General features: G+C 34.6%; 4 protein-coding genes across 5 annotated transcripts; 1 reads left to right on the top strand and 3 right to left on the bottom strand.

The window, feature by feature from the left end:
* Positions 1-3,735: 3,735 nt before the first annotated feature.
* Positions 3,736-7,138, bottom strand: LOC140987452 (uncharacterized protein At5g49945-like). 2 transcript variants are annotated; one of them, XM_073455963.1, is made up of 4 exons: positions 5,985-7,138; positions 4,524-4,727; positions 4,183-4,436; positions 3,736-3,981 (listed from the first exon to the last, which is right to left on the bottom strand). In XM_073455963.1, exons 1-3 carry the CDS (start codon positions 7,089-7,091, stop codon positions 4,206-4,208), a joined length of 1,542 nt encoding a protein of 513 aa, XP_073312064.1. In that variant the 5' UTR covers positions 7,092-7,138; the 3' UTR covers positions 3,736-3,981; positions 4,183-4,205. The 2 variants fall into 2 exon arrangements, with proteins under 2 accessions (XP_073312064.1, XP_073312063.1); XM_073455962.1 differs by having other exon boundaries at positions 3,736-4,436.
* A 1,765-nt stretch (positions 7,139-8,903) lies between these two features.
* Positions 8,904-9,904, bottom strand: LOC140987453 (uncharacterized). The gene has a single exon (XM_073455964.1). It carries the CDS (start codon positions 9,833-9,835, stop codon positions 9,092-9,094), a length of 744 nt encoding a protein of 247 aa, XP_073312065.1. The 5' UTR covers positions 9,836-9,904; the 3' UTR covers positions 8,904-9,091.
* Positions 9,905-11,853: 1,949 nt separating this feature from the next.
* On the top strand, positions 11,854-14,194 carry LOC140987454 (nifU-like protein 2, chloroplastic). The gene is made up of 4 exons (XM_073455965.1): positions 11,854-12,051; positions 12,146-12,233; positions 12,869-13,179; positions 13,685-14,194. The coding sequence occupies exons 1-4, from the start codon at positions 11,905-11,907 to the stop codon at positions 13,874-13,876; spliced, it is 738 nt and encodes a 245-aa protein (XP_073312066.1). The 5' UTR covers positions 11,854-11,904; the 3' UTR covers positions 13,877-14,194.
* Positions 14,195-15,673: 1,479 nt separating this feature from the next.
* On the bottom strand, positions 15,674-23,470 carry LOC140988255 (ATP phosphoribosyltransferase 2, chloroplastic-like). The gene is made up of 11 exons (XM_073457265.1): positions 23,014-23,470; positions 22,855-22,914; positions 22,175-22,288; positions 18,568-18,633; positions 18,365-18,472; positions 18,182-18,265; positions 17,141-17,242; positions 16,896-17,009; positions 16,743-16,823; positions 16,498-16,617; positions 15,674-16,008 (listed from the first exon to the last, which is right to left on the bottom strand). Exons 1-11 carry the CDS (start codon positions 23,248-23,250, stop codon positions 15,913-15,915), a joined length of 1,182 nt encoding a protein of 393 aa, XP_073313366.1. The 5' UTR covers positions 23,251-23,470; the 3' UTR covers positions 15,674-15,912.
* Positions 23,471-24,265: the final 795 nt, after the last annotated feature.

Below are 24,265 nucleotides of genomic sequence, written 5' to 3'. Positions count from 1 at the left end.
TATCTTTCATGTATCACAATGCATTATGCCTCTCAAATATGTATGACATAATGAATAAACTCTGTGTTTATTTGAGGTTCAAATTTATTGATATTTCTCGAATCAATTAATATGTGCACAATAAATATAAAAAAATATCACATCATAGTTTCATTAATTTGTTCTTACAAAAAATGCATAAAAGAACCATGTCTCATCTCTTCTGGATAATCCTTAAAATTCAATGTTGGCGTGTCTTTAGTCAAAGGATATGCAATCATTAATTCAGTGCTAACATGTTCGATAATTAATTTCTTACCTTTAACAAGTTCTAGTAATGCTAAATACTTAATGTCGATGTGCTTGTTTTTACTACCACTTTTGTTATTTTTAGTCATAAAAACAAAAACTGGATTGTTACAATATATTTTTAATGGCCTAGATATAGAATACATAATTCTAAGCCTCGAAATGAAACTTTTCAACCATACATCATGTGAGGTTGTCTCAAAACAAGCTATGAACTTAGCTTTCATAGTGGAAGTAGCAGTCAATATCTGTTTGCACTCCTCCAAAATACATCTCTACCAGCTAGCAAAAAATGTATCTTGAAGTAGTGTATAATCAGAGTAACCAATTACTTCCAAAATTCTCAATTTTTCTAAACATAAGCATATAATCTTTGGTCCCTTGAAAGAACATCATTACTTTTTTTGCAGCTTTCCGGTGGTCTAAACATGGATTACTCTTATATTTTCCAAACATCCTAACAATAAATGTAATGTCAGGTCTAGTGCAAACATGAGCATACATCAAACTTCCAACAACAGAAGCATAAAGAATGTTTTCATTTGTTCCCGCTCTATATTATTATTTGGGAATTGGCTTAGGTTGACCATATCTCCTTTCACAATGAGAGCTATATTTGGTGAACAATCTTTATCTGATATCTCTCTAAAATTTTGTTGATATAGATTTCTTGAAGCAAACCTAAAATAACTCAAATTATGTCTCTTTGTATTTTAATGTCAATGACATAAGATGCATAACTCATATGCTTTATATCAAAGTTTTTAAAGAAAATTTGTTTAACCTCATATAACAAACTCTTGTCATTGATTGCAAGTAATATATCATCCACATATAGAATAAGAAAACAAATCTTACTCCTACTGACTTTTTGGTATATACATTGATCTATGATATTTTCTACGAATTAGAATGAAGATATAACATCATGAAATTTAAAGTATCATTTACGATAAACTTGTTTCAATCCATATATAGATTTCTTAAGCTTATATACCATGTGATCACCATTACTATAGAAGAATCATTCATGTTGTTTTATTTGAACATCTTCGTCTAATTCTCCGTTGAGAAAACCCGTTTTCATATTCATTTGTTTTAATTATAAGTCAAAATGTGCAACTAATGCTAGAATTATATGGAGAAAATCTTTTTTAGATATAGGAGAAAAAGTCTCCTTGTAATCAATTCCTTCTTGCTGATTGAATCTTTTAGCTACGAATCTTGCTTTATATCTTTCAATGTTACCTAATTATTCTTTCTTTGTTTTAAAGATCCATTTACATCCGATGGCTTTTACACCATCATGCAACCGAACAAGATCTCATACTCCATTAAATATCATATAATTCTTATCTTCTTTCATAACATTAAACCATATTTTTGACTCATTACAACTCATTGCTCGTAAAAAAATTTCAGGATCATTTTCGGCTCTAATGTTAAAGCCCGACTCTTGTAAATACGCAGCATAATCACTAAATATAGCTGATCTTATTCTAGTAGATTTCCTTAGATTGTTTGGTTGGTCAACAATTTCTTGTTGTTTTTCATTAACAACTTGATCTACTGGATTCCATCAGCGATTTGTGGAAAGTCGGTAACCAATAGTCTCGTTTGTTCTTGAGGGGTATGAATAACGATCAATATATCATTTGAATAAAGGAGTTGTGCATTAATGTGATCTTTTTAAAAAACTCTGTCATTTGAATGATCACTCCTACTAATTAATTCATTCTCAATAAATTTTGCATTTCATGATTTCACAATTCTAGTGTTTTGATATGGACAATATAATCTGTACCCTTTGGATTTTTCAGCATACTCAATTAAATATTCACTTATAGTTCTCGAGTCTAGTTTTTTTTTATGTGGGTTGTAAACTCTTATTTTTGAAGGACGACCTCAAATGCATATATGTTGCAAGCTCTGATTTTGGTTTCATTATTCATTAAAATCATGGTTGAGTTTACATTTAGACTCTTAATGCCTAAATCTTAAAAAATTTTAGTAGATGTTTCAAATACTATCAAATTTTATTTATTGAATTTATAAATTTGTCTTATATATAATTTTTTTAAAAAAGTGATGCTAAAATCTTTAAATTTTTTATTATAACTAAACTCTCCGAATTCTTCTAAGAGACTTTTATGATATTATTAATATATTAACATTTATAATTATTAATATAAATTCTCTTAAATAATTTATTAAACTCTTTTCTCCCAATTCTTAATTAAAAAATCATAAAATATATTAGTATTAAACTTCATATTATTATGTTATTATATATTTATCATGTTGTTCTACTATTGTGTTTATAATTATTGTTTTCCATATATATTCTTGCGATACTATAATTTATTACTTAATTAGAAACTACACTAAAAATATAATTACAAAATTGCATTAAAATCATAAAATAACATGCAAAGAAAAAAGTAAAAGGACAAAACATTTAAAGATGGTATGAAGATGGATTATTTATGAAAATTAATATAGGAGTTATATTTATTTTTGAAGTGATATAAATTACTACAATCAATATATGTTGTAGTAATAATCCATTAGCATTTGTTAGACCATTAATTATATATTAGGTGTAATAATTAGACTACTAATTAATTATATATTAGGTGGAATAAATATAAAATTTTGATATTTCATTTTTGCCCTTATAACAATTAGAATTTTATATATATATCTTTTTTTATTTTTTGAATTTGTATTGNAAATTTTATCATTATTTTTACATTTTTATAAGTATAATAAATAAATTATATTTTTTAAATGTTTTTTTATTTTAATATTTTTAATGAATAATATATTTTTTATTTAAAAATATATTATTTTATTATTTTTTTAAAAAAATTAAGTATCAAAAAATATTATTTTTCTATTATATTTTTATTATCAAATATCTATTCAATTTTTAAGTAACATCATTTTCAAAGTTTTTGTTGTAATTTTCTATTAAAAGGATAAAAACACTTCATGTGTTTAATGCATCAAAAAAATAAATACACCAATTAAATGAACAAACAGTATATTGACTTCTACAACCATCCAATTAATACAAACAAGCAAATATGATAAAATCACAACGTAAAACTTTTGCTCGTTATATCATTATACAATAACATGTAATCATGTATTAACAGACTCGTAATGGGTGAAAATAATAATGCATCTACAGATGAGAACGATGTTGTCGATTCTTGGGGAAAAAATTTGAATACCCTACAGCATTCGTAAGATATGTGAGTTTTGCAAGACTCTCGTATCCAAGCTCGGAAGTATGTGCAAAATTTTTTAGATCTCCTTGCGATAAATTTAAACCTCTATAGTACTTTTTTTTTTTTTTTTGAGTCTTTTCACACCGTTTGACTTGCCCTAGATTCATGCAAATCTTCACCAACACAAAAACCAAAGCAAGAAAAACACAAATAAAAGAACCAATAATAATCATAATAGCTTTTAATAATCCACATTATGATGTTTAAGTCACAAAACTAAGGGAACAAAGACATGATATCAAAACTTGCTGTATAAAGGATTTTAAGTTTCAACTATACTGAGAGTTCAAAAAAAAAAAAAAAAAAAGTTTCAACTATACTGCACCAACCAAGAAAGTCACTTGCAATTTTAAACTCAAATGCCGGCAGTGAGACCAACTCATCTCCTCCTTTCACCCTAATACAAACGGATTTCTTCATATTAGAACTAATGCTACATTCAAAAGCCAAGTGGTAATGTTGAACGAAGACTACCGTACCAATGTTTAAGGTACACGACTAGCGATGGTACAAGTAACATCTTCCGTTATTAGAAAGAGAAGTAAGCCAAATGATGAAGTGTGTAAAAATGACAGTAATTTGCATGAGGATATAATACCTAAGCTGGAACCTAGGATGGATCTAGCCAGACCTACTCATCTTGATTTTCGGCATGGCTTTCTTCATTTGGCGGGCATGCTCTTTTGCCTCCTTCTTCCGAAGAGCCTCAGCACTTAGCTTTGCTTCAGCCTCCTCCAACTTCTTTCTTTGGTCGGCTTTCTTTTTCTGTAATGCTTCTTGCCTGGCATTCTGAATCTCTTTATAAGTCTCTTGGGCAACTTTGGCCCTAGCTACTTCTGTTTTAGATCGAGCCTGAAACATGCGAGTTGCAGTTCAGAAAGCGAACGGCTACATCATAATGCTTAAATGTTCCAGGTATAGATGTATCATTATACTTACATGTGAGCTGAGCTTATATCGGCCAACTAGATCAATGTAATAGGGAACGAGTGCAACCAAACGAGTCATGTCAGCCATGTGATTAACATCAGGAAGAGCAAACTTAAACACTAGCATCTTCTTGCTTGAGCCGATTTGTTGATCAGAAAAATACATCGAGATGAACAACTTTCCGAATTTCTCAAAAGCCTTCTCACCAAAAACCTTCAGAAATCCCAAAGAAATATTATGAGGTAAACCGTAAAACTGTCAAAAGAACACTGAAATCCATTTTTTAAAAATAATGACAACAGAAAAACATAAAATTCTTTGTAAAATAGAAGGAGAAATAAACAGATTAAAAGAAATTATAGAGCTTCATTCGGGTAATAGATCAATGTCAATGTCACAAATCAAGCAGCCAAGTCCAGAGGATGAAGGTGATTACACAGATTATACCAAACTGCATTGGACTTTGTCTTTCTTCTCCAGCTTCCCGCCAACTATTACTCCATTACATACCTTAAAAGCATGCGTTGGAATAGGAATCATTTTTTTTTATTTGTTCAAGATTGAGATTTATGGATCAATTGCCAACATCTCAACCAGGCAGCAGAGATACCTAGAACTATAAAGTAGGAACACCAACAATCCAAATGGACACATCATCCCAACGAAGTCATCAAAATAAAGAAGAAATATAGCTCATCTTAACCAAAAACAGATGGTCCACTCTTTCGTGCTTCTTCATAAGCATATCTACATCTAGGATAATCACCGATTCGACAACCCAAAGTTCAAACAAGGTACAACAAACCCAAATTTTTTTGAGAACTTGAAAGGGGACCAATGAAATACAACTTAGAAAAAAAAACATACAAATTAAAGATATACTAAAAAGGTTTGGATTTCAAAACACCGGAAGAACAAAGTTTTAGAGCCGATTTTCCAATGGAGAAAAGTAATATGTTGACTGAACTTGTGCCCTGCAACTCCTCTTAATCCAAACAAATCCATAACAGTCTTCTCAGAGAGTTCTGTATTGTCACTACCAAATCATTTTAGTTGTCAGATTTCACTCACAAAAAATAGCACATCTAAAACAGTCCCACTCATCATTTCCCTCGAAACCTTATAGGACCCTCATCTCAGGTACTCACTGAAAATGTATCCTATGGACCTCTAATCTGTACAAGCATTAAAAATCACAATTGTTCGTAAATTTCATTAGGTTTAAAATCGGCAGTGAAAAAACAAACTCACGCCCTGAATAACTCGATGGATTTTGGGGGCAAACCATGCAAATACATATCAAACTTTACATTGTTTCAGTATTTCTTTTATCAGAGAGTGTCCCCTGGGGGGACTCATCTCCCCTGGTCAAGCCATTAACATCTGAGTTTTGAATGCGGAGACAAAGGTAATTTAGAGTTAAAACACAAACACATGCAGAAAAGGCAGCAAGGAAGATCAACACATTACCTGATCCAGAACAACATCATTGATCAAATCCCCAGCAACCTCCTTAGACTCCGAAATAACCTGCAACTCCTCAGTGACCCACTTCTTCCCACTGGGAGGCGCCACCAACCCAGAAAACCTCTGCAAGTCCTTCATCTCCTTCTGCATTGTCTTCGCCAATTTCTTCCTCGCCAAGGCAAAAATCACATGATCCATAGCATCATCATTCATATAAACCTCAAACGTGATCTCATCCTTGCAAGGCACAACCATATTATACAACTTTGATATCAAATCATGTCTGCTCTTAAGATCCATGGTGGCCAGCAATCCGGAGCAGAACCTCCTACCGCTGGCATAGAACTTAAATACATTATTCCCTTCCTGAAGCAAAAGGGGAGAGTCATCGGTCTCCCCCACTCCCAACAAGCTAAAGTTTTTTTCAAAAATCGAGTCCCTAGCAGCAAATTTACTCGCCCACGCCAAGGCCAGATTCTCATTTTCTCTTTTTCCAGTAAAATAATTTATCGTAAACATGATCAAAAAAGAAACACACGCAATTTCAACTGTATAATAACTCAGCTTCTTCGGAAATTTCACATCCGATTTATGGGAATTCTCCATATTCTCGGGATGACCCAAATCAGAATCAGCACCAGTGGGAGTAGACTCAGGCTTAACTTCACCCGCCTGAGGTGGAACCAAATCCTGAGGAATCCCTTCAAATTCATCTTCATCCCAGTACTCAAACGACGAGGTTGAAGGGAACTTCACGGAATTGGAACTAGGGTTGTGGTCCCGTTGAATCTGGGATTCAGGAGGGCCGCGGTGGGACTCCGGAGTGGAAGTGGATAGGGATATCGGCGGCGGGGGGGAACGAAGTGGAGGAACAACTTGTTCCTCATTGGTGTCTTCGAGCGGGAAATCGTCATCATCGGCGTCGAAGCCTTCAAAATGGGGGTGGGCAGGGGCGGCGGAGAGGTGGTGGAGGAGGAGAGAAAAGATGGAGATCAGAGCGAATAGATAGAGGAAGGTATCGCCTCTGGGGCGGAGGAGAGAGACCGGGGAGAAGAAGAGAGAAGAAGAGGAAGAAGAAGAAGGAGAAGAAGGGGATCTCGAATTCGCCATTGTTGGATTCTGTTTGATACGAGAAATTTGGACACACACTGCATAATAATAATAACAATTACTTCAAAAATAATAATCCAGTAATATATAAATAATCATTTAAATTAAATGTATATAATTTTGATAAAATTTATAACCTATGCATCATACATTTAACTCTTAACAAATTATATTAATGATCTGATATATTAAATGGTAGCTTTCTGTGTAGTAATTTTTTGTGGAAAAAATATTTTTTTTTATTTTTTATTTTTCATAAATTAATCCTATTGAAAACATATTAATTTATTTTAAAATAAAAAATTGATTATTGTAGAGATTGTCCTAGACCAGACATGCTAAGAAGTAGAGCTACACTAAGTTGGAAAAGACTTAGGATTCAGAGATGTTTTATTCTTGTTTTATAGGCAAGAGAGAGGATAGACTTAAGGTTCAATTGTAATGATTTGTTCGGACCACAAAGGAACTTCTCCAAAAATATGTGTGTCAATGTCGAATTGGCTAAACTGATCAATTCTTTCTCTTACGCTGGCAGTTTGTGGTGTTGGGGAACCAAGGCTTGGCTATAGAATGCACTCCGTCTGCGGGATGCTGACAGCATCAGTATCAGCTTCGGAGGCTTCACATTCCACGACAAATGGTGAGGAAAAATCTGGTAAAGCCAATACAGGTGTTGCGGACACAAACATCTGTAATTTCTCAAAAGCACGCGAGGACTCCTCTGTCCAAGTGAATGAATTCTTGCGGAGTAGATTAATTTAGTAGGGCAGCGATAATTAATTCTCTAAAAGAAAGCATTTCAATTCTAGTATAATGGCTCTCCGTCGAAGTGTGGTATGCTTTACTCATAGAACTTAGATCCAAAAGGAAAGCTAGTCATTATTCCACATCTGAAACTTGATCTTCGTGATTGAAAACCATTACTTTCTGAAAATTATTACCGCCCCCCCCCCCCTCCCCCCCCAAAAAATAACATAGAATTGAAGAAGAACAGCTTTAAACGTGCTGGTACGCTCCCCCCAAAGATGCTGGGACAACAAGCGCAGCTACACTTCAGGTAGAACCAGACATGAAAGCTTTGTTCGTTTAAATTTTGAACATTTGTTTGAAAGGATATTTGGTCTGTCAATTACAACAAGTTTCACAATTTATTATCGATGAAGTTTCTTACAACAAGCTGGGCTGGAGTAACTTTTCCCGTTACAACGGCCCACTAATACAATGCCAATTTATACTGGGCTTGGTCAATTATTTATATATGAGGATCATCCAAAAATCCAAACCGGCCCAAAATATTATTTCCTGACGTACGATACCCCGATTTCACGTGAGGAGAGGGGTGAATTATATATAATAGCGACCAAGCAAACACCAAGTATGTATAATATGATACATCAATATTATCATTTTTAGAAAAAAAAAATATATGAATGAATAAAATTAAAGTTTCCAAAATTAGCAAATTAGAAAGAAAAAAAAAATGATAATAAAAGAAATAGAGATTATATGAAATTGAAGTTGAGAAATTTTGATGTTATTAGAAAATTACAACTATTAGTGGAGTAATGTCTTGAGTAAAAATATTTATTTTCAAGGTTATATATGAAATTCAGACATTGGTGTGTAACCAAGTCGGATCAAAACAGTTTCTATAACTTTGAATCTGAAAAATTTAATGATATAATGTTCTCAGATAAATATAATTGTTAAAAAACAAGACCATAAACTTCAACTTCATCATTTGCATATTTATATAATGTTTCATGTTAATTATGATAAATTTTAAATTTACTCAATAACGATTACACTCAATGACCATTTGCCTATTTTGTTTAAACTTTACACAAACAATTGTCAATTGATGACACGATTATTTGATCACATCACACAACCTTTGCTTTGAAAACCAAATACATAAGTAAAATAAATATAAGAAGAGAAAATAAGCATACATATCATGGACATGACCCTGATAAAACATAGGATAGACTTGTACGTTCTCAATTCCAATGCAAACGAGAAGATGAATGAAGAGAAGTATACATGCTTGTAGATGGCCTTTTTTTGCCTGAGGAAAGACCTCCAACAAGAGGAATTATGGGCTTCTTTTTCACCATTTTCTTCCCCCAAAACAAGCCTTCACTCTGCCCCACATTCAAAATCTGTCTCAAATTTTGTGAACTTGTTCTACTTTCCCTCTTCTCCTCTTGATCATCCTTTGTGATCATATCCCCTGCCACTCGAACCGGAGTGCTCGATGAAGCCAGGTGATCCACTTGTGCCATCTTAGACATACTCTCGTGGAGCTCAGCATTCAACATCGCCAGTGCCACCTCCATGTCTGATTCTTTTTCCTTGAGCAGCTTAAGCTCCGCCTTCGTCTCCTCGAGTTCGGCCTCGAGCTTCTTCACAGTGTCCGAGAGAGACATGTTCTGACCGTAACTAGACCATGATTCTTTGCATACATTCTGACTTGGCGAGAAACTCGGTGTTCCTCTCTCGGAGAAAGAGAATGGCTGCTTGGAGGAGTAAATCTCTCCAACCAAGGACCGCTCCCCGAAAACTGCCACAGCCTCCTTAACCGAGCGGAAAGGCCGCGAATTGTCAACATTTGAGCGGTAATCGACATGATTATCTTCGACGGCGTAGAATTCTTCCATATGAATTCGAGCAAAATTGGTTTCTATAGTTGAAGATGAACAAATGGCCCATCTGGTTAATATAGGAATAATGTGAAGGAACATTTGAAGCTTTCTTTGCTTGTAAGACAAATTTCAAGGAGCTTGTGTGGTATAGCAAGTGTTAGCCGGTGAGAAATGAGATACACTGATTTGAAGGTTGATCCAATAAAATATTTCATAGGAGTTGTATGAAACGGACTACTCAACTACCATACTTGTTTTGCNGGATACTCATACCCTACCCAAATACCCTATTATCATATACAATTGAATATTTTCAAATTTAATTGTTTCAATGGAGTTATGAATATTTAAAAAATTATTTAAATAAACAATAAGAAAAATTATTAATGATAAAAATTTGCAAAATAAACTTTATAGAGAAAATAAATATAATTACTATATGAATCTTTAATATAAATAAATATAATTACTATATATATACATATATATACATATATATTAATTTAAACGGGTATTCGGGTCGGTGTGGATCGGATTATATCAAACCTGTCTCCATACCCGACCCGAAAATCCTCATACCCGATTACCCAATTATTTAATCGGGTCTAAAAATTTCTCCATACCCTCTTCTATTCGAGTCGGGTATCGGATCCTCTAACGGGTTCGGAAGAAATTGTCATCCCTAGTGTGGTGGGTGGGCAACATATCAATAAATGAATAATTTTTTTTTTTTTGAATGATGTTAATTGGTTTAGTATCTCTGAATCAGTCGATGGGTGATTTAATAATTGGAAAAGGGTATCAAGGAAAAACATGTGCATTTCATGTATAAACTATGTACAAGAGAAAAAAATGAAAATTTGATGAGGCTCTCGTGATATATTGATCAGTCGCGGAGTCAGGAATGTAGCTTTACTTGGGCTAGAATTTTAAACTCTAAAATATTTTAATATTTTAAATTGATCTACGCGGGCTAATATCATATTAATCCAAAAATATACAAAATTTAAATATAAATTTTTTTAAAAAAAATCGAGGCATGAGAAAATGAGAAAAATCATTTGTGTTTGAGGGCCACGATTGTTTTTGTTCGATGACTAGCACTTCAAGGTTGTGCTTTTAGAGGTAATGATTGGAAAAATTGGCTGTTCGATCTAAGATTTTGTGTGTGTGGGTTCGGGTTCAGTCTCATATGAAATATATAGTAAGGATTATTGGTATTAATAGTCGGGAAGAAAACATCAATTGGGGTTTCTCCACTATTAACTTGTCAACTGAAAGACTTACTTATTCTCCTTCCAAAATGTAAGATATTGTTTCTTTTTTAAATGAAATATAACATTCATTAAAAAGTAATGAAAGTTGTTCAGGTACAAATAGACTGAGTATCCTTATGAGATATTATACAAATAAGAACATAGTAAAATCACACAAACTAAATAAATTTATCTAGGACATCACTAGTTCTCGAAATACACATGAAAATGTGGATCTTGATTTTCTTGATTATTCTATCCCACATGTATATCTTCCTCTTCAAACAAGGTGTTCTTTCACACATCTCTTGACCATTTGGAAACTCAATTTAAAAAAAATATTTGAGTTTGAAACTCAAGTAAAACCTCCTTCTCTGAATATATATATTATAATATAAAAAGGCGACCCTTTATCTAATGCTTCCATTACATAAAATTTTTGAAAATTTAAAATGGATGGTGTTTTTATTGAAAAAGACCACTTTATTTATTAGCATGAAGTATAATATAATATTTGTTGGGGTGTAATAATTGTTCTAACTTGTTAGAGCAATTGAAACATAGCGCTTGAATTTATGTACGATTCAAAATATTTGATTTGCGTCATTATCAAAAGTTGAACTTTTGGTAAAGCAACAAACATTCAATCCTAAAATTGGTATCGAAACTAAAGTCTCGAGTTCAATTTTCATTGATTAAAGTGCAATAATTATCATTACTTATTAGAACAATAAAAATTTGATATTATTTTTTATAAAAAGACAAACGCTAGTGAAATAAAAAATTTATTATTATTAGGGAAAAAAAAAAAGGTTTATCGGGTGTGTCATGCACATGGCTGTACAATATGCCAAAAAATATCAGAAATTATACTAATTCTCGATAATCAACTGCCTACCGAATCGCGGAGCCATGGCCTTGAATCCTTCCTTCTGTTCGAGCCATTCAAGGCTCCATCAAACCCTAGAGACCTCTTCTTCCTCTACAGCATCATCATCGACGACAACCGCCGCTGCCGCCATTGTTCTGTTTCGTCGCTCTGTACATCCGCAGGCAGAGGTCATCTTGTTGTTTTCTATCTGTTTGTCTACGAATCGGTGTTGGTTGTTTTCGAATTTTTACGGAGGTGATGGTTGTTGATTTGCTTTCGCAGGTTGCTAGTTTCGTCGGCTCTCGAGTTCAGCTTTCGGGGAGGCTCAATCAGCTGCGGCGGGCGTCACCGGGTGGTTTGCGGAAGATTGGTTCGTGTTATTGCTTTCTTTGATTACCGGAATTTATGACTTTGCTGATCATAAATTAGATTATCAATTATGGGAAGTGAATCATAAAATTAGTCAAGTTTGTTATTGTCAAATTAATTTTTCTGCAGTGTTAATTTCACGTTTCACTAGAAAGTTAAAATTGATACGCGTATCGTTGATACCACGCTCGAACTGCTTGGGGCATGAGTTTCTTTAGCAATTTTTTTTGTAGCTGGCTTCAATCAATTGTGGAAGTAGTTATGCTTTCAGATTGTATTCTTTTGCATCGTTCTTTCCACCATAAGAACTGTGATATATGGGGGAAAAGTTTGAGTTAAGGTTCTTTTAGGTACCTGATAATGAAATCACCCACCTTGTTTGTGCATGACTGGCACCATATGCAAATTTTTATTCTGATTCTGGTTGTTAAAGTTTTGTTGACCTTTTTGGTTGATCCCTCGTTGCTCCATAAGATATCCTATTGAGTTGTATAAATGTACGTTAGTAGTCTCTGCATCTTAGCTGTTGTGTGCATCAAATAGGGTGGGGTTGGCAGACACCCACACTGCTGAAACTGTTGCTCTGCCTGCTGACTGTGAAGTAAGTTAAGTTCCAGAGCTGTATAATTCGTGCAGGTGTAAAAGCAGTTGCAATGCCTGAATCAGTCGTGGAACTACCACTCACGGCAGACAATGTCGAGAGTTTGTTAGATGAAATCAGGCCTTACCTCATAGCAGATGGAGGCAATGTTGCATTACATGAAATTGACGGAAATATCGTAAAATTGAAATTACAGGGGGCATGTGGCTCATGTCCTAGTTCTACAATGACGATGAAATTGGGCATTGAGCGTCGGCTTATGGAAAAGATTCCTGAAGTTGTTGCAGTTGAGGCAATACCTGATGAAGAAACTGGCCTTGAGTTGAATGAAGAAAACATAGAGAAGGTAAAATTCTCTTTTTTCATGCTCTATATCCGTAGATGTTTGTTGTTGAGTTATTTTTCAGCTACTAAAAGGTGCTTTGGTGGTATCACTAGTTTAATTCTTACTGTATTTCGACTCTCTACCTTTTTACATTATTTGTCAAGCTCGCTATAATTTGATTTTTATTCGTTGAATTTTATCACATGAATGTTCTCTATCTTTGTTATTCTAAGATCTTGTGTGTGATAAGTGATGTTTTAAGGCAATACGACAATTCAAATGATGCCCTTGCACATTCCTTATGCAACGTTGATTTTCCATGCCTTCTTGTTTGACTATTAAATCTCCAAATATCTTTCGTATCGTAAATGCTTCATAATTTGCATAAATAGCAGTTTATGATGACAAGCATTCCAGAATCTTCGCCTTGAGAGCTGATTCCATGTTTCCTCATCACCTATTTTGATCGGCATGCAAGAGAAATGATTGAATTAAGTTTGTTCATAATGACCAAAACTTTCTACAGGTACTTGAAGAAATAAGACCGTACCTCGTTGGGGCAGCAGGTGGAGATTTGGAGCTAGTTGCCATTGACGAGCCAATAATTAAGGTACGAATTACTGGTCCTGCAGCCAGTGTCATGACCGTTCGAGTGGCTGTGACTCAGAAACTTCGAGAAAAAATTCCTGCCATTGCAGCTGTTCAACTTTTGTCGTAAATCAATCACTTGAAGCTCTCTTTATCCCAAGTATTTCCCACGAACCCGTAGGTTTCTTTCTGGGATATTGCCTGGAAAGGTTTAATCTTTAATATAAGAAGAATGCGTCTGCGTTTTTGATAATTTTGATGCAGCACACTTCCTTCAAATGCTGCATTGTACATATATGTATGTATATATCGTGCCCTTTTTACATCATTAATTTTTGCTTATATAATCTATTCAATAGGTAAATGCAAGTTTGGATCTTATTTTTTGCCTGTAGTAAAAATGGATATGACACATACATTTTGATATGTACCACTATTATTACTTTTAGTTTTAATTTTAACTTTTACTTTTTAATAACACAAGAACGATTTCTTTCTTTCACGTACTTGTTCGAGAATGAGTCTTGCCAATACGGATTTTGTTGCTTAGACGCCAAATAAAAAGGTTTTTTCCAATATGATATTCCGCACGTACAAAAGATGATTAACACCACTATTATCAACATCCAGATCCCCAAAAAACAAAAAAGAAAAAAAAAGGAAGCACCTTTGTGGATCAAAACTGATGCTGTTATGGTTGGAACCACAATTTTTGAGATTAATTAATCAAGAGTAAATACATAAACCTGTCAAACTTTAAATAGTGTACTTTTTTCTGCTTTTACAACCTAAAGCTATAAGATAATGTATTACCACAAGTGTGTTTGAATTACTCTGAAATCTAAACTTACGGTACTTTAAATTACCATTTTCTATAGGCCAGCTAGAACTTGATATCAATTTACTAGTTTTGTAAGAACTTCAAAAGTATCAATAAAAACTTCAACCCTTTCGACAAGTTCAAACCAACTTTCACGAAGTTCATACTAATTTTTAAGAATATTAAATTACGGAGCTACATGCGGAAGAAAATTGATATATTCTACAAACCAATGTGTGTTGTTACATTTTGGTAACATATAAGGCTGCCATCCCACAAAACCCTTGATATGAAGAGATTGGGATGGACTTTTAGAACTGAATCAAGTCTCATGAACTTTTCGAGTCAGTCTTAAAAATATTTGATTAATATTCGAAATTATTGAATTCGAGCATGTTTGAACTTTATTTTGAGCCGAACTCGAACTCAAATTAATTTATTCGATAGTTTATGAACCGCTTGCGAGCTTTAATACTTTATTAATATAATTATTATATATAAAATAAACATATTTTTAGTCTTTATTTTCAAATAACTCACGAATATGTTCGAATATTTCGAGCCAAATCCAAACTCGAGACATGATTCAAGCCGAATTCAAGCAAAAAATATAAAAAATTTCGAGTTTTGAATCGAGATCAAATATATCTAATTCAAGTTTTAAAATTTTCTTCAAAATATTCGGCTCAGTACGATTCGTTTATACCCCTAGTTTCAATCGCATCTCACACGCTCAAGTATACCTAATTAGAGCCTTAAAATTTTCTTTAAAATATTTGACTAGTTCGATTCGCTTATACCCATGGTTTTAACAGCATCTAACACGCTCGAATATACCTAATTCGAACTTTAAAATTTTTTTAAAATATTTTATTAAATTTGATTCATCTACACACCTAATTTAATCGCATCTAACACAACATAGGGGAAGAGGCTCGTACATCACCAATACCGATTAATTTTGCAAAATTTGGTGGCCGCATGTATCCCTCTCTAGCCCAATAAAGAACACTGGTGATGCCCATTAAAGACATTAATGTAGAACGTTTGATTTCAAGTTTAAATAAACGCAAAAGAATGAATCTACTTAGTAATTTGTAGGCAGCAAATATTGAAGCGAGAATTTTAATACAACAAAGAACAACTTTATATCATACATTCCTCGACAAATTGAAAACAAATATTCCTCAGCCAAAATTCTATGCAAGCGGCACAAATAGGTTAAGTAAATAATGGTACAGCCACCAAAAAAAACAAGTGGAGAAGAACCGATTTACTCCAAATGTTGCGGACGGCTCCCCGTTACAGTTGAGGACGGCAAACAAAGCACAAGATACAATGATACTCTAAAGCCCCAAGTTTGAAAGAAGTCGGCGCCATCTTGGAGTTTCCTCGTCAAAAATGTAGGTCAGAGGAGAAATGAGAACCCCACTCCCTCCAATCTGCATCAGACGATGAAATGTAAATACTTCCGCCCACTTCAGGCAAATGGAAAATGACAAGCAAACTAACAATTGAAAAGGTTGAAATGAGTCGGTAAAAAAACACACAGAGCACATATAGAGCATATCTTTGCAGGATAAGATTAGTACAAGAACAAAATCAAGAGAAAAATCTTCCTCGGGGCCACAATGCAAAAATAAACATGACAATATGATACTGATGCCAGATGTACAATATTAAGATCCTGGTGTACAATGAAAATACACTCATAGCGTATGTAAACATGGAAAAAGAGATTTTGATGCTAGAAATATTGTCTACTGAAGATCGGATGCAGTTCGTTAAAAGGGATCCAATTCCAATCAAGCTATTTGTTATGATAAAGCTAATAGAAATGTTCTTCTCAAGAGCATCGCAGAAAACTTGCCCATGTCCCCCACACGCATGAACAAGCACACATATATGTAGAAGCAAAAGTACATTCTCACCGCTCTAAGCTGTTGAACAGACTTGTAAAGTGCTTTTTTAGGCACACAAATAACTATAGCATAATATTCCACTGCTACCTTCCCGTCGCGCTTGCAAAAAACGGGGCTTACAGTGGGTCCCTGCATACAAAGTAAAATACGAAGTAAGAAGCTTTAGATCTAGAAAAGGAATACTACTTAATTGATGCCCCATCAAAAGTTATCAACATCGCTAAATACTACACAATATAACAAGTTGGTCTGACCTGCAAACCAGATAGAGAGGTTTGGCTCAGAACTCGCTCAGCCACTTCTTCTGCACTTCTACCCCTCATGTTGGCAGTTACCTGCAATGAGAATCGTCAAGGAACAGAAATTACAAGAAATTATAGTTAACATAGAAAGCAACCGATTCATACCGTGAACTGGCCAGCAGCCCTTAAATGTGCCTCCAGTCTTTCCATCATTTCGTGTGTTATATCAAGCACATCTTTCCGTTGAAGCAATGACCTCTTGCTAGCAACAAAAACAGCCTGAAATAAACAAACCAAGGTCAAACGAGATTCCGAAGCAACAACTATAAATCAATTGACATAACTATTTCTGAACCAGATCCTGAACTTTTGAAGGCGTGTATAGATCAGAAACAATATGAAGTAATTACCTGACTTTCCAAAATAATTCCACCATCAATTTCTTTCAAATTATTTTCTCTTAACGTGGTTCCACTACTCACAAGGTCCACAATAGCATCGGCAATCCCCATCTAAAAGAACAGGAGACAATAAGCGATCATTTTCACAAAGGTAAATGTTCCATGAGAGCAAGTATCCTAGAAGATGCGGCTGTAATCTGATAAAGCTTCAAAGCATGACTTAAAAGCTAGAGAGAAACCATCCAAGCACAAAAACCTATACATACCTAGCAGCGAACTTGAACAAAGGTTTTTCAAGTTAACTGAGCAGGTATTAATCTGCAAATCTCTACGCAATGGGTGTGAGCTAACTTTCACAGAGTAAATTATATGGCTGTAGTCAGTAGTGCCAAAAATTAATATATACAAGACCCAGCATCCTCTTCCCTCAGGCATTTCGAAGCTCATTTCGCCCAACAGAAACTCCCAGATATTTGTCTCTTATTTTTACCAACAAATTTATTACACTGACCAAATTTGTTATCATTCTCTCAAGGTTCTTATCTCGACCTTAAATTTTCTGCTGATGGATTGGCATAGTGATATTAACATGGCTCTGAGATTTGCAGGAATTCTTGGTGAAAAATAATGTTAACATGATCAAACAACTGAAAAAAGTCAATGATAAGCAGATAAAATATTATACAATAATAGGATCTGTCAAAGGACACACTCTAAATGAACAGATAGAAAACCCGTGCAACTCAGCCAATGCATAACAAGACGGCATATTGTATCAAAGTTCAAATAGTATATGAAGCTCTATTTTCTCTGAATTACTCTAATGAGCATTATTTCTAGATGTTAACTTTAAAAAAAATGTTTTATGCTTTTAATGGCTTCTAAAACCTTTCCCAAGGTTCATGCACCAGCAAACAACGTGTTCCTTAAATCAGGATCTAGCACCTCAAAATGAGGAGAAAAGTTGTCGAACATAAGACAAAATATAAAAGTCAAAATTCTATTTAAGGAAGACACAGCATATCAATGGTGGAAGAATATCATTCTTACTGCAGGAGCAGCCTCCAAAGCACCATCAGCAGTTGAAAAGGAGACATGCTTCAGTCCATTTTCTTCCATAAACCTTGGACCCAACTGCAAAAATTATTTTAAATAAAACTTTGACCATAAAAAGATTTGAGAATGGAAAAACCCGGACCGATAATAAATTTGTATTCTGTCAATAATACTTACATATGTGAAACCAGTAGCAACTCTCAGAGGTCTCTCTGGTGTCCACTGTGGCATTCGTGCTAGCTCTTCCAAAGAATTTATATTCTCAAATATGCCATACTTGGGAATCTAGCAAAGAGAGAAATACTATACACCCACTATCCAAAAGTTCAAAAACAAGGAGTTTCAAATGACCGATTACAATTATAAACAATGTGACTCACTGCTAGAGATAAACGGCAATCTCCATACTCCAGAGTGTCATGGACAAGAATGAGATCTTCACTCCCCTACAGGAAAAAAATATAAATGTTAAAAATCCAATACAAATCAAGTTAGCAGCCCGAATACACAATTCATTATGATAATAAATAGAAAAAATACATATTTCAAATACTGTTTATTTCAGGACCTACCATTGAGGAAGACGAATGGTGGTGCTAAACTCCACAATGGTCTTTATTAACTTGAGAATGCTCCATTGATGGATCGACAATCTATGGTGTCTAGTGTTGTGCCTTCTTCTATTTCAGATGTTAGGGAATTAATGTTATGGCATCATAGGTTAGGTCATCCCAATTTTTATATTTGAAAATTGCAACATTAGTTAATGTCCTTATTTATTAATAAAAGTCTTGATTTGCTTAGTTGTGAATTTTGCCAATTAGCAAAGCACACTCGTGTCTCTTTCTCGCCAAGCCATATACACCTACTGCTCCATTTCTCCCTAATTCAAAGCAATATATGGGGACCTTCACAAATTTCCACTCATCATGGTAAACAATGGTTTCTAACTTTCATTGATGATCACATTCCTATCACATGGGTTTATCTTTCACATGCCAAATCTGAAACTAGCACAATTTTTCAACATTTGCACAAGGTCGTTCAAACTCAGTTTAGTACTCAGATTCGCACTCTTCAAACTGATAACGGTAAAGAATATTTCAATACCATTCTCAGCAACTATCTTAAAGACAATGATATTATCCAACAAAGCTCTTGTGTCAACACCCCAAAATAAAAATGGAGTATCCGAAAGGAAAAATCGTCACCTGTTAGAAGTTGCTTGTGTCCTCATGTTTACCATGAATGTTCCAAATATATTTGAGGGGATGTTGTCCTAACTACTACCTATCTCATTAATCGCCTAACCAGTCGTCCTCTGAAGTTCGAAACACCTTTGTCCCTTCTTGTTAAATTTTTCCCTCAAGTTTCTACATCTAGTGACCTTTCCGTGAAAACTTTTGGGTGTACCACCTTTGTTCATGATCATGATCACAACCAAACCAAATTAGACCCTTGTGCTATAAAACCAATCTTTGTCGGTTATTCTCCTACTCAAAATGGTTAATGTTATTATTTGTCCCCATACTCGAAAAACTTTTGTCTCATGTGATGTTACATTCTTTGAAGACACACCTTTTTTCGCTCCGACTACGCTTCAAGTGGGGAAATTGATAAAGCTTATTGGGCTACCACACCTCTTCTCAGAATTACTTCAGATACACCTCCTTCCTATCCTAGTTAAACCTCAAACTGAACCCAATTCTCCAGAACATTCCTATCCTGACCCTATCCTGGTTAATCCTCAAACTGAACCCAATTCTCCAGAACATACTCACATGTCAAAAACAAAGGGAAACTCAACACCTAAGCATGAGTTATGTGTCTACTCAAGATAGAGAATATCTTAGGTAAATACAGACATCGTGGATCCCACGCACAACCAAGAAAATGAGCCGATGGCAAATCCTCAACCAGGTAACACTCTTGATCTTGATGTACCGATGGTCTTTAGGAAAAGAATGAGATCTTGTACTCAGCATCCCATCTCTAAATCTGTCTCATGTTCAAACCTTTCTCCCTGGTTTCATGCTTTGCCCTCGAGTTTGGTCAATCCAAGAAGCTCTTACTATCCCTGAATGGAAAGTTGTTGTGCTAGAAGAGATGTGTGCTTTGAAACAAAACAACACATGGGACTTGGTAGAATTACCTCAAGGAAAAAATATTGTGCAATGTAAATGGGTATTTACAGTCAAATACAAGACAGATGGCTCAATTGAAAGGCACAAGAAACGCCTAGTAGCCAAAGGGTTCAAGCAAACCTATGACATTCATTATATTGAAACCTTCGCCCTAGTTGCCAAACGAAATACAGTACGCGTCCTTCTGTCCTTGGCTGCCAATCTTGATTCTATATCAGATCGATATAAAAATGTCTTCTTGAATGGTGAATTACAAGAGGAAGTTTATAAGTCAACCTCCAGGATTTGAAGAAAAGTTGGACAACTATGGGATGAAACAGTCACCACGTGCCTAGTTTGACAGATTTTTAAAAGCTATTAAGAATTTTTATACAATCAGGGAGAAGATGACAATACGTTATTTGTCAAACATTCTGAGAAAAGAAAGATCACAATTCTAATTGTATATGTTGATGGTATTATCATCACTAGAGAAGAAAATCAATAAATTGAGGATGACAAACAGATGATGGCTACGGAATTCGAAGTCAAAGACCTTGGAGCACTAAAATACTTCCTAGGGATGGAAATTGCAAGAAATAAGAAAGGCATTTCAGTTTCCCAAAAGAAGTACACGTTAGATTTATTGGAAGAGACAGGTATGCTTGGTTGCAAACCAAGTAAGACACCAATTGAATCATGAAATAAAAGAAAAATGCTCGAGAGAAAAACAACAGATGTTGGAAGATATCAACGTCTGGCTGGGAGGCTTATCTACCTTTCACATACTCGTCGTAATATTGCATTCACAGTTAGCCTGGTAAGTAAATACATGCACTCACCTCGACAAGGGCATCTGGATGTAGTATGTTGAATCTTAAAGTATTTGAAAAAACCCGTTGGAGAGGCTTGTTCTGTGCAAAGAATGATGATCAAAATGTTAGTGCATTCATTGATGCAGATTGGGCAGGTTCGGTTGATGGTCGAAAATCTACATCAGGATACCATACAAAGTTTGAGGAAATCTTGTAACTTGGCGCAACAAGAAACAATCAGTGGTGGCAAATGGTAGCGCAAAATCTGAATTCCGAGCAATGGCACAAGGAGTATGTGAGCTTATATGGATTAGGATAGTGTAGAAAGAATTAAAGTTGGAATGCAAAGGCCCAATGCTTCTCTATTGTGACAATACATCAACAATCAGCATAGCTCACAATCCTGTCCATCGTGAGATGACAAAACATATTGAAGTAGAATAATAGACCGACACTCTATCAAATAACAACTCGATGGAGGGATTCTTAGTATTGAATATGTGCCTACATCTCATTGGCTTGTTGATTTACTCGCAAAAAGACTCTCAGAATTCACTCGTGATTTTCTTGTTGGCATGATTAGACTCATCAATATCTACAGGCAAGCTTGAGGGAGAGTGTTGAATAAAATAGTTTTGATTAGACATGATAATTTAGTCTTTTAAATTAAATTTGGCAGGATTATATTTGATTTCTGATTTTTTGAAGTTTGCTATATTCCTTGTACTCTATTTAGAGTGTGTACTATACTCAGAAATAATAGAAAAAACTCTTCTCCTCTCAATTTCACAATCTGAAACAAAATACAACCACTTCAGGCACGACTACGAATGACATCAAATAGAAAAAAACAGAAGTAACTGATGATATCAGGAACACATAAGAGGACGGCTTTGTTGCATAAAGATAAAAAATCAAGAAGTGGAAAATGGACCCATTTAAAAATGACAACAAATTATGACTGTACGAAGTTCTTTTATGCTAATTATACACAGTATTCCAACGATTCATCATGTTTTAGCACAGTCACCCTATGGAATCCCTCGTACCTGGCCATACTCTTTAACGGTGTCCAATCCAACAATTCCAAGGTCCAAATCTCCAGATATTAATTTTCTCACGATGTCTTTAGGCCGTTGAAACCAAACTTCCAAATTAGTAATCTGTGATATCACAAATAGGCTGCAATAAAATAAACTACATTGAAGTTGTATAAACAAGTACATGCTCTTCGGCTGATGACCGCAAGCGGAGTTAAAACTATATGATGCAATACACCACTTCCATTTGCATTGCAGAAATATATTCAAATTCTGTACACAGCAAAACAGCAGCTGTGAATCTTTTGGGGGCACAGTAAAGAACAGTATTGAAAAACAGAATTAAACGAAAACATTTAGTACAACTGCATAAGCTTTAACTTCAATTGAGTTCAGCCACATCAATCGACATCGTCTTATTGACACTGCCTCGTGTAACATTACAAAAATTACCATCATTGACTACAAGATCGCTAAGATTGCGTCCACACTTTTAATCACAAAACACACACTCAGCTTGAACTCGAAAATATCAATTATAACTGAATCTCATTTTAAGCAAAACTCGTTTATTAGGAAAATAAAAGGCACAACAGACTAATCTCACATCGGCAATCAACAAGGATTTTACTTCACATAATACCTGGAATTATCAATAGAAATGTCACTCTCGAGAAGAAGAAATGCACCTGAGGAATTTCTGCGACATACTGCCTTGGATTCACCTGCCTCACTGACAATTGACAATCCTTCACAGTCCCAACCCAAAAAAGAATAATAAAAAATCAGTGGACCTACTAAATTCCTCACAAATAATCATCGTTGTGCTCATAAAAACCAAAAATTACCTTGAGAAGATCAAGAGTGTCTGCAGCCATTCGACCTTTGCTAGGCAATCCAAGCCGAACCTCATTTCTCTCATAAGACTGCTTATCCACATTTCCATTCACCACAGTAACTGGAGACGTGTCTGAGCAACGCGAAATGGCCAATTTCGCCGGAAACCAGCAACCTGAAGAAGAGGACGGCGAGAAAGGTGAAATTGAAGACGTGGGTAGCAGAAAAATCGTTCTCAGAGCCGACATTTCTGGAACTTCTTATGAGTCCTTGTACTGTTTGCACAGCAGCGAGAGAAAGAGGAGACGCGGATTCGTCTGCTGCTGCGAAAGAGATTAAGCGCCGCCGCGTATGTGGGCAACTTTTCTTGTTTACAATGTGTTGTTTTCGATTGATTATTCGAAATGATTGTGCTAAAAGTTCATGATTTTGTTTATAATGCTCGAGTGTAATTCGGTTATTCCCAATTGTTAGGGTTTTGTTCTTTAAATTGATAAGAACTTAATTGTTTATTATTTGATTACTATTATTTATTATAAAAAAACTTGTGTGAGACGGTCTCACGAGTCGAATTTTGTGACACGGGTCTCTTATTTGGGTCATTCATGAAAAAGTATTATTTTTTATGTTAACAGTATTACTTTTTATTGTGAATATCGATAGGGTTGATCCGTCTCACAGATAAAGATTCGTGAGATCGTCTAACAAGAGACATACTGTTACTGTTACTATTATTATTGCTATTATTATTGCATTGGATTAGTTATTCGAAATGCTTTAAGAGTATTATGAAATTCATAAATATGTTTTTAGTTCTCCGTTTTCATATGTTTATGACCAATTTTTATTTTGTTGTTCTTCAATTTTGTTATGTGGTTTCTTGTTTATATTATTGGCTGCTTCAATTCGTTGTCATTCTATTATTCCCAATTTTGATGTGGTAGGATAAACGAAACTCGTGTTGGTAATAAATAGACATGTCAACATTTTTTATCGATAGTAGCAGAATTGACAGCTTGTTGAAAATATTCGATAGTCATTCATGCTCGCTTATTGTTGGTGCTGAAATTGTCATTCTTTTAACTCTAAGCGACTTCTCTATTATTCTTTGTTTGCATCATATTGATCAACAAGTTGACTTAGACCTTAAGATGGATTCAAGATTTTTGGCTCAACATTTTGGAAGAAAGTAAGCAATGTTGAATAGGGCTATTAAGCATAAACTTGTTGAACTGGAGAGCAATGATTTTGAGATTGACATTG

The sequence above is a fragment of the Primulina huaijiensis genome, chromosome 11 (genome assembly GCF_012295235.1).
Source record: "Primulina huaijiensis isolate GDHJ02 chromosome 11, ASM1229523v2, whole genome shotgun sequence".
Taxonomy (NCBI): domain Eukaryota; kingdom Viridiplantae; phylum Streptophyta; class Magnoliopsida; order Lamiales; family Gesneriaceae; genus Primulina; species Primulina huaijiensis.
Note: the sequence above shows the minus strand (reverse complement) of the source record. Positions and strands in the feature narration are given on the sequence as shown.

What these genes read in the sequence shown, in the direction of transcription:
- LOC140987452 (XM_073455962.1), bottom strand. Translation starts at nt 7,091, where the DNA reads ATGGCGAATTCGAGATCCCCTTCTTCTCCTTCTTCTTCTTCCTCTTCT. An exon ending in ATGATGTTGTTCTGGATCAG is followed by an intron (nt 4,728 to 5,984) that starts GTAATGTGTTGA and finishes GGATTTCTGAAG; the next exon opens with GTTTTTGGTGAGAAGGCTTT. An exon ending in GATATAAGCTCAGCTCACAT is followed by an intron (nt 4,437 to 4,523) that starts GTAAGTATAATG and finishes CGCATGTTTCAG; the next exon opens with GCTCGATCTAAAACAGAAGT.
- LOC140988255 (XM_073457265.1), bottom strand. Translation starts at nt 23,250, where the DNA reads ATGTCGGCTCTGAGAACGATTTTTCTGCTACCCACGTCTTCAATTTCA. An exon ending in CCGTTAAAGAGTATGGCCAG is followed by an intron (nt 18,634 to 22,174) that starts GTACGAGGGATT and finishes TTTTTCCTGTAG; the next exon opens with GGGAGTGAAGATCTCATTCT. An exon ending in CTTTGGAGGCTGCTCCTGCA is followed by an intron (nt 17,243 to 18,181) that starts GTAAGAATGATA and finishes CTGTTCTTTTAG; the next exon opens with ATGGGGATTGCCGATGCTAT.
- LOC140987453 (XM_073455964.1), bottom strand. Translation starts at nt 9,835, where the DNA reads ATGTTCCTTCACATTATTCCTATATTAACCAGATGGGCCATTTGTTCA.
- LOC140987454 (XM_073455965.1), top strand. Translation starts at nt 11,905, where the DNA reads ATGGCCTTGAATCCTTCCTTCTGTTCGAGCCATTCAAGGCTCCATCAA. An exon ending in CTGTACATCCGCAGGCAGAG is followed by an intron (nt 12,052 to 12,145) that starts GTCATCTTGTTG and finishes TTGCTTTCGCAG; the next exon opens with GTTGCTAGTTTCGTCGGCTC. An exon ending in GGGTGGTTTGCGGAAGATTG is followed by an intron (nt 12,234 to 12,868) that starts GTTCGTGTTATT and finishes TAATTCGTGCAG; the next exon opens with GTGTAAAAGCAGTTGCAATG.